The 10,268-nt window shown below is 41.9% G+C and overlaps 1 protein-coding gene across 1 annotated transcript in view; it reads right to left on the reverse strand.

Moving 5' to 3' along the window:
* The window catches only part of lcmt2 (leucine carboxyl methyltransferase 2), a gene marked incomplete in the record, with an annotated part of 16,349 nt that overhangs the window by 4,307 nt on the left and 1,774 nt on the right, over positions 1 to 10,268 (reverse strand). The window contains 11 exon segments of the mRNA XM_032515244.1: positions 457 to 554; positions 2,051 to 2,296; positions 3,154 to 3,381; positions 3,464 to 3,551; positions 4,247 to 4,354; positions 6,771 to 6,960; positions 7,487 to 7,643; positions 7,754 to 7,934; positions 8,013 to 8,094; positions 8,196 to 8,320; positions 10,039 to 10,127. Coding sequence (XP_032371135.1) covers positions 457 to 554; positions 2,051 to 2,296; positions 3,154 to 3,381; positions 3,464 to 3,551; positions 4,247 to 4,354; positions 6,771 to 6,960; positions 7,487 to 7,643; positions 7,754 to 7,934; positions 8,013 to 8,094; positions 8,196 to 8,320; positions 10,039 to 10,127 — 1,592 coding nt within the window.

Below are 10,268 nucleotides of genomic sequence, written 5' to 3' on the forward strand. Positions count from 1 at the left end.
GTAGGCTGCCCCCACGGTACCTTCACAACAAAGGCCCTAACCGATACTAAAATACATAAAATACACCCAATAAAATACTAATGATAAACAAAAATGTCTGGAGCTTTATAATTCCAGCAAAAGCGAAATTAAATTAAAAATATTTTAATAGTTCCATACAATAACAAACAATAATGAATGCTCCAACACTACATCCTATTCATGTAATTCCTAAATTCCTAATTGGAGGAGATCCAAGATCATCCATCTCAGGTGCTTGGCACAACCCTGTTACGAAATATCACACATGACAAGGGCACTGACCTGAGTCCATGCTGCAGGTCGTATACAACATGGACAGGGACTAAAGACCTGAGAATCCAGTTCTTCTGTCTGGTTACACATGGACATGGACTTGACCTATGTCCGTGCTGTCCAGTGCTGCTGGTCTGGTATTACACATGGACAGGGACTGACCTGAGTCCAGTGCTGCTGGTCTGGACACAGGAAGCAGGCGTCCCCCACAGCGGCCTCGGATTCATTCTTCCCCCCAAACACAACCACAAAGTCTTTTCCTGCAAAACACATGAGCGAGCGTTACGGTACAATGATACTGTAAGAAGAGGGAAACCCTCAGGGTTCTCCAAGTTAAATCCAAGACTTTTTAAGACCTCGTATACCAAAATTTAATGCCAACTTTACTCCAAATAATGGAAAATCCTTATGAAAAATATTTGTCGCATTTAGAGCTCAATCCTGTGAAACTGTTTTTTATTTATTTTATTTAATATTTATAATAATAATAATACAACTATTTATTTATTTATGTTACTGCATTGATTTAATCCTACCAAAGGACCAGAGGATCAATACTTTTAAAAGGCCTTTTTTTAGAATATTAAATAAAATATATATTTTTTAATAATTTATACTCCTTATTGATTCCCTATGGGGACATTACAATTTACACTTGGTTTTGTTAGTAATCACCACACACACACCCCAGGTCCTATTCATGCACTAATGGAGAGATGTCAGAAGGAGTGGGCTGCCAGTCCTGGACCAGCACCCTGAGCAGCTGGAGGGGGTTCGGTGCCTTGCTCAAGAGCATCTTGGCAGTGCCCAGGAGGTGAACCGGCATCTCTACAGCTACCAGTCCCCACTCCGTACTATGGTTCATACGGGGACTTGAACTACTGCAAATACATACATATAATACAGACACTACAGAATACATACCTACAGTAACACTACATACAGGACAGACAGACGACAGACAGACGACAGACAGACATACATACATACATACCGACAGCACAGACAGACAGACAACAGACATACATACATACAGACAGACATACAGACATACAAGAAAGTACACATACTTACATACAGACAGACATACACGACATAAATACAGACATAAATACATACACAGACAGAGCGACAGCCAGACAGGACAGACAAGACAGACATACATACATACATACAGACATACCTACAGAACATACGACACATTACATCAGCAGTGCACATACAGAACACTACATACAGGCACAACCACACACACACACACACACACACACACACACACACACACACACACACCACACACAACAACACACACACCACACACAAAAAACACACAACACACAAACCACAACACAACACACCACACACAACACACACAAACACCTGGACTTAAATTCACACTGGTCATTTATCCCTTAACACTGGACTCAACCCTGAACCATTAAATCATGATGGTCTTTTCTTGTTGATTTGACCAATGTTCTTATGTTGGGGTTATTATAATCATTGTTATTTTGTGTCTTTATAGTCTTTATCTATTTTTATTTCTTTTTCTTGGCTAAAACTGCTGCTGGAACTTTCAACTTTCACTTTCCTCGCGGGAGTCATCCCAAAAGGATCAATAAAGAGAAGTCTAAGTCTAAGTCTAGGTCTAAGTCTAGGTCTAGGTCTAGGTCTAAGTCTAAGTCTCTAAGGCTACTGCCACCCCCCAGCAACACTTGGTACCCTGTAGGTAGGTACAAGATCGAAAGGATCTCACCTTTGTGACTGACAGTAGTAGCAGTGTGCCTCCATCTTGGCGCTGGTGGGTCCCCCGTGCAGACCATCTGCGCTACACATAGTTTCACAGGGTCTCGGTCCTCTGAGTCGTGTGGAGCAGGGGGGCCGAGGGTGTCCAGGGTTACTCTGAAAAGGCCTCTGATTGGGTTGAGTGGAGATGAGCGACCCCCATATACCACCACACCTCCTCCGGGAAGAGGGGTAGCGGTGTGGTAGAGTCGAACACCTGGCAACACCGCAACCACCTGTTAACGCTGGACGCTCGGTCATACTTTACTTTAAGTTTGATTACATGACCAGAGGAAAAATTAGTAATGGGCCTTGTCGTGGTATGATGACACAAAGGGAAACATCTGGTCGTTCATAGATCACAGGTCAGGGGACAAGGATATTCATCCAGTCTCATCTAACCAAACTTGTTCATGTAGAATTATGTCTCTACAGATTCAAGGAGGGTGGACAGCTGCATGACAAGGGACTGTTTTGTTTGTCTGTCTCCTTTTGGAGGTCAGAGGGCCTGCCACACTTAACATACTTCCCAGAGAGAGAGAGAGAGAGAGAGAGAGAGAGAGAGAGAGAGAGAGAGAGAGAGAGAGAGAGAGAGAGAGAGAGAGAGAGAGAGAGAGAAACTAAGCTTTATTATCTGATACTTCTGAATTAGGCTTCAGTATCCGATACTTTCCAGAGAAAGAGAGAGAGAGAGATTAACTAGGCTTAAGCATCTGTGTTTGTGGCGCCCACAATATCTTTGTCTGTATATATATATATATATATATATATATATATATATATATAAATATATACACGGTATGTATATTCAGCAGTTTGGCTTTCCTTAGGGTCTATGTAACCTGTTCTGAAATTTTTCTATTATAATTTATATATCGTGATATATATCATTATCACAAGAGGCTGCAATGTAAATCGCAATATGGATTTTAGGCCATCTCGCCCACCCCTAGTATATATTAATAGTTATATGTGTCTAGTGTGGACCCCAGGAAGAGTAGCTATGGCTTCAGCTAATGGGGACACTTTTAATAAACAATACTGACAAAAAAAAGAAGAAGCAAGTCCTCTTACCCAAATCAACTGCTGGTTCTACCCTAACAGATCTCCAGCCTTTCTGGCCCCAGAGGAGGGTCCTAGCCACCGGCCCCCTGCCTCCCCTGCTGGAGCCTCCTGTCAGCAGCACCTGCCCCGGGCTCACCCACGTGGAAGCCATCCCCAGCCCCTCCACACCAACCGGTAGGGTCTGCACACTCAGCGCTGAGGGGCTCCAAGACGGGCAAATGGATGGCACCGAAGATACTGGTGGGGCGAAAGAGACTTGCTGTTAGTTGAAAAGTAAGGGGCAGGGGTTTCTATGAGAGGGGAATAGAGTGATCACTACCTGGAGCTGGCGAGAGTAAAGCCTGTGTCATCAAAGCGCCTCGAGATGCAGTGAGGATGAAGTAGTGGGAACATTTCTGGTGCCACTCCTGAGGGTTGACAAGATATACAGTGTATACAATATAGATTGTATACACTAAGATGTACAGTGTATACAATATAGATTGTATACACTAAGATATACAGTGTATACAATATAGATTGGATACACTAAGATGTACAGTGTATACAGTGTATACAATATAGATTGTATACAATACAAGATGTACAGTGTATACAATATAGATTGTATACACTAAGATGTACAGTGTATACAATATAGATTGTATACACTAAGATGTACAGTGTATACAATATAGATTGTATACACTAAGATATACAGTGGGGCTGCACAGTATGAGGAAAATATGCAGTTATGATTCTTTTGACTGATATTGCGATCGCGATATGATTCACGAGATTGGAGGGAATGATCATTTTTGGATAATTATTCTCATTTTCGTTGAAACATATTATTTTTTTTTAAAAATGATTACAGTGTGATTTATTTAAGGATCTGTACCAAACAAAGATTTTTTCATTAGTCTGTAGGATGTGATGTGTAGGATGGATCATCACTGCAGCCTCAGAATGGTTTGACACATATTTTGCTTTTAAAAAAGGTCCCATGGCATGAAAATGTCACTTTATGAGGTTTTAAACATTAATATGAGTTCCCCCAGCCTGTCTACGTTCCCCCAGTGGCTAGAAAGATGATGGGTGTAAACACATCTCAACAGCTAACCTCATATTCATCGAAAGGCTCCAGGCTCTCCACTCGGCCTCTCTCCTCCTCAGGGACGAGTCCTACGTAGAAGTCATTCATGTCCAGACACACACACTGCTCCCAGCCCTGGAGACAAAAATATATATATTATATATATATATATATATATATATATATATATATATATATATATATATATATATATATATATATATACAGTATATATAATTTATTATATTTAATGTATGGGCGCCTTTCATAGCACTTAAGCACTCCTTACAGTTAAAATAATCAAAAATACATGTAAAAAGGCAAATCTAATTAAATCAAACACATTTAAAAAGATTGAGATAGAAAATTAAAAGAAAGCAATCGATCCATGATTTTGATGAAGAGTGGAGTCATGGGGGGTAGGCCTTTCGGAAAAGGTGGGCTTTGAGGGAGGTTTTGAAGGTGGGTAGAGACTCCATGGTACGGATGGATAACGGGACGGAGATCCGAAGGCGAGGAGCACAACGGTTGCGCCGGTGTGGACAGGCGGGCCGAAGGAGTGGAAAGCAGTGAAGAAGAAGATCGGAGCGTTTGGGATGGAGTGGTGGGCTGAAGGAGTGGAAAGCAGTGAAGAAGAAGAAGATCTGAGCGTTTGGGATGGAGTGGTGACTGAAGGAGTGGAAAGCAGTGAAGAAGAAGAAGATCGGAGCATTTGGGATGGAGTGGTGACTGAAGGAGTGGAAAGCAGTGAAGAAGAAGAAGATTGGAGCGTTTGGGATGGAGTGGTGACTGAAGGAGTGGAAAGCAGTGAAGAAGAAGAAGATCGGAGCGTTTGGCTGAAGGAGTTCAGAGAGGTGTGGAGCGACGAGATTATGGAGGGCTTTGGATGCAAGGAGAAGAATCTTAGACGTCAGTACAGTACTGGACAGGGAGCCAGTGCAGGTGTTCGGTGAGTGGACTACCGGGGTTCAGTTGTCGGGGTTCTGGTAGATAATACGGACAGCGGAGTTTGGGACCAGGTGGAGGTTATGGACGGACTAAACCAGAGAAGAGGGAGTTATAATAATCAGTACGGGAAGGGACAAGAGCGTGGATGAGAGAAACGGTAGTATTGGGTTATGGTATCTGATTAAACGTTTACGCGTACAGTACTCCACAGAAAGAAAAAAATAAACAGAGAAAAGAAAGAGAAATCAGCAAAAATAACAAGATGTAATAATAATAAGTATTTGGGCTGAATCACAGTGACGTTGTGCTAACACGACAATGCCTGTGGATTTAAATACGTGAAATTAGCAAACTTGTTTACCGTAGTTTTGTTGTCATTTTTAGCTGTAACTTCAACCAACGTTCCCCCACAGGTTTAGCAAATTTAAGACTCTTTGAGACCTTATCATACCATTTAGAGTGATATTTAATACCAACTTCATAAACATACTGGCAAAAGTATGTTGGATATGATGGAATATCAGAAATTATTTTAGGCTATGAAAATAATAGTACTCAATACATCTCCTGTACATGCTTTGTGACAAGATACGGACAATGAAGGAGTTACTTTATCTTACGGAAGGACAATACAAATGTTAGACCTTTGTGAACGAAATTTAAGACTTTCTAAAGAAATTCAAAGTGCTCATATTATGCTTTTTTGGCTTTTTTTGGAACAGAAGTGAGATGTCTCACTCTGTAGCTAAAACAGAGAGCTCAACACAGAGGGTGAAAAGAGGAGCTGCAGCAATGTGCAGTTCAACTAAAATATGGTATTTTTTGAAAATGAAACCCTGTTAACCTACTCTAGTACAACCTCTAAATACAATTATGACCCTGAAAAAGGGCATAATATGGGACCTTTAAGACGTTCATGGTCTTATTTTTAGAATATTATATTTAAGACATTTTTAAGACTTTTATGACCCCGCGGGTCCTCTGTGTAACATTCAAAGATAAATAGTTAAAAACGGAGGTCCGGCCTATGGGTCGTCCGTGCTGTGCTTATTTTCTGTACTCTGCTGCTTTGCTAGAGTCTTTGATAAACCAAATCTAGCGCTGCGAGTAGGGCTGCACAATTAATCGAATTTTAATCGCGATTATTTTTTATAAAGTGTCATTTCACAGAACGCTCCGGTTTTTTTGCAAAGCCCATCTCCCGCTCCATAAAGCCATCTGCTCATGAGCCAGTCAGAGTAGTTCCCTGCACCCCGTGCAGCTAAGTTTCTAGATGTAGACAGTCCCAGAGGACAGAGTAACGTGAGGAAAACTCAACAGATAGCAGTCGGTAATACGTCAGTCTCAAGGTTTACCAGTTTACCAGTAAACGCAACACTTTGTCCCATCTGTTGTTTTTCAGACAGCAGCAGTGACCAGTGCTAGTGACCAGTGCTAGTCGGTGCTAGTTAGCGTCTGTTAGCTGTTAGCTAGTAGCGTCTGTCCTTTTCGTTAGTCTGTGGCTCGACGGGTGAACGTTAGTGAAAGTGTCGACACGTGAAAGAACCCCGCATGTGTTTCAGATGACGGAGATGAGAGCTGATCCAGCTGTTTCTATACTGGCCTTGTCCAGGAACCGGTGCCTCTGTGCAGCAGTGTCCGGGTACTGTAGCAGGGCGTGTAGAGTCGAATTTAGCTTCAGGAAATGATCTTGCATGATCCGACCGAAGGGATCGAGTGGACGTATCTGCTCGTACATTACGAAGAGGGACTGTGGCAGGAGCTTTGCCGTCCAACTAATGACAGCATCCGACCTGGAAGACACACAAGATGTAACACACAAACATTAGAGCTGTACGATCACAGCTCTCGCTGAAATGTATGAACAAACTACACAATTTTAAAGGCCTAGCTTGTATATTATGCACACACAAAAGGGGTGCTATGGTCCCCTAAATATTTTCATTTTCAAATCTTTTCACGTGAGTTTTCAACAGACGTACTTACTAATCACAGCAGTTATCACCCGAGTGGGGGAAAAAGACATAGCATACATATAAAACCACATAACAACATGAGAGAGAAAAATAATTAAAAAGAATAGGGTTTGGGAATCGTTGCTCACTGCAGGGTGCAATCCTTTTTCAAAATAAGAGGGGACGGCCTCCAAGAGTGTAAATCACTTTTGCACCGAGCCACTTGTAGAGTATCGACGTTTTTCAAGCTTGAGCTGTGCTATAACCCTTTCTATCTCCTTAGAGAGGGGTGGCGGATGGACCGATGTCCAGTGGGTCAACACCCACCACCGGTCCCCTAAAGAGACCAAAATGGCCTTCTTACCATTTTGCTTCCATGTAGGTAAGCACCACTTCAGAGAGAATTAGGGTGGGGGCGGCCCAGTCCAGCCCCGCTGCACCCAGAGCCTCCTCCACCCGGGACTCCTCTCTAACATCCACCCCTAGCAGATGGTACCGACTACTGGCCACGTATTCAGGCCCTGGAGACACAAAGGCATAAACATAACATATACCCACCTGGAACAGACGTAACTTCTACCACACAAGACAAAGATTCTTAGAATCTCAGTGAAATGTGTGAAGGACAGACCTGTACGAGAAGGTAGATGGGGGTCCAACATCCCCCTCAGCGTGTTGTTAGACTTGATCAGGGCCGCCTTGCGGCGAGCGACATCAGGAAAGTCTACCTCAAACACAACGGCCCTGTCCAGCGCCTCGTCCGCGTGGAGGCGGAAATACGCCGAGTCGAACCCTGCACCCAAAGACAGAATCTACATCACAAGAAGGGGGAAGATGACGACAGATGCAACGTTTTCCCACTTTCTGCATGAAATAGTCTGCTAACTCGCCTGTCTCCGTGGGCAGCCGTCAGTAACGAGCAGGAACCTCCTCACGCAGTAGTCCACGGCTCTCCAGCGCACATAGTAGCCCCTGAAACATAATATTAATAATAATAATAATAAGACTTTCATTTGTTCAAAACGTACTGTTTTCATCAGATACCAAGCCTGAGAGACTGGATCCCTGCTGACCTGTTGATGAGCGGGGCTCTTCTGGCCGCTTTGCACACAAAGTGTTGGAGGAAGACGTCGTGGAAGTAGCCCTGCGCTGCAGCAGACACCTTGCTCACCACACTGCTGTCGTTGGTCCCCTGCACCTGAGTCAGGCAACAACAAAACACAGAGCCATCAGAACTGGGACCAGGGTTTACATTAGATTACATTAGATTAGATTAGATTAGATTAAACTTTATTGTCATTACACAGGTACAAGGCAACGAGATGCAGCTTGGGTCTAACCAGAAGTGCAATAGCAGTAAATGCAGGATATATACACTGGTTTCATAAGTGCATAAGTGAATAAATATAGAAATGAATACTATTATAAACAGAGTTTTACAGATGGGTTTGTCCTATGAATATAAAATATAGATAACAAGTATTGTGAGCAAGATTTACAGCTGGATACGTACTGAATATGATATACAGGTGGATATGTACTGAATATAATATACAGGTGGATATTACTATAAGTAGAAATTTTACAGATGTGTACAATGAACATAATATACTGATGGTTTACAGAGTTTACAGTGTTTATGTGCTATGAATATATATATATACAGGCGGCTATTATTATAGACAGAATTTTTACAGATAGATATAATAAGTTAGGCTAAAATGAGCAGTATGAACAGTGATTTAAGGTGGTATAAATAAAGTATATGTATAAAGTTTATGTATAAAGTTTATGCCAAGGACCCCTACACTGAGAGACACGGATCTGAGACCCCCTACTACATATATTGTATAAAATGAAGTTACATATTAAACTGGTCCTACAATAACGTGTGGGTGTCCTAAAGCCTTTATACAAACCTTTTTAGTGCATATCATACTAAGATATTAAAATAGGCCAGTAAGCCAATCATCAGGTGTTTATTTTTTTTATTTTTTAAAGAATTAGGCCAATTTGTATTTGTTAATAATGTGTTAGACTCATGTTAAGACTTTTTAACTTTCAAAAAAATGAACAATAATTTGGTGGCCCCCTCCAGTAACTCTGAGTACCCCCTTGGGGTCTCGGACCCCCTGTTGAAGATCTCTGCTTTAAAAAAATGTAAAGTATCTATGTATGTTGGTTCACTGAACTTATCCCTATCAAAATCATAACATTATATCAAGCACGTAATGCATATACATTGCCCTGTGAGATTTATTTATATATATATTTTGCATGACGTTATTGGATTACTGATGTACCAGAATCCGGTTTATTGTCTGGTAAGTTTTCACATAAAAGAAATGAACCTCGATGTTTTGATGCATTACAAAAAATAAAAAGTACTGCAAGTCAAGAAGAATAAAATAGATAATAGTTTGTAGTATCATTAAAAACGTGTACAGTATGACGGTTTTTTAAGGAATAAGAGCTGTACATGTGTACATGTGTGCCCAAAAGCGGAAGTTCAAGCTGTTTGCTGTCACACCGGTTACTCAGGTATAAAGGTGGGAATGCCTCGCTCCCAGGTAGGGATCTACCAGGTAGGGATCTCCCAGGTAGGGATCTCCCAGGTAGGGATCTATAAGCAGCAGTACGTAGTGTAGAAGGCTGAGACCAACCACATGTTATCCACCTTTTATGTAGTGTAATCTATAAAACGCCACATATCTTATAAAGTCTTCATGTTTCCTATGTGAAAACCTCATTTATGAAATAATTAAAGCGGTCAATTAACTGTAATGTTAGAGTAAACATTACAATATTCCACTATGAACTGTAGGAGAGTAGAAGTATACCGGCGCATGCAATGTCAATCCTCAATAAAGAACAGGTACCTGAAGGGTTGCTACCTGTAGTCAATAACCCCCTTACCGCGGTGTCCCCCCCCTGCTTCTTCCGGTTTGTCGTTGGCATGGTGCCGGTGAGCACTAAGGTCCACTCCGCCTCACGTGGTACAGTAACTACAATGAATATGAAAGCGTTCAGTAGGGACAGGAGCGCAGATGAAAGACAGACAGTTAAAGACATGGACCAACAGACCCCGTTGCTCCAGACGGAGACCATTGAAGACCATTAGAAGTTCTTTTCCGGTGATGGCTGAG

The sequence above is a fragment of the Etheostoma spectabile genome, chromosome 5 (genome assembly GCF_008692095.1).
Source record: "Etheostoma spectabile isolate EspeVRDwgs_2016 chromosome 5, UIUC_Espe_1.0, whole genome shotgun sequence".
Classification (NCBI taxonomy): Eukaryota; Metazoa; Chordata; class Actinopteri; order Perciformes; family Percidae; genus Etheostoma; species Etheostoma spectabile.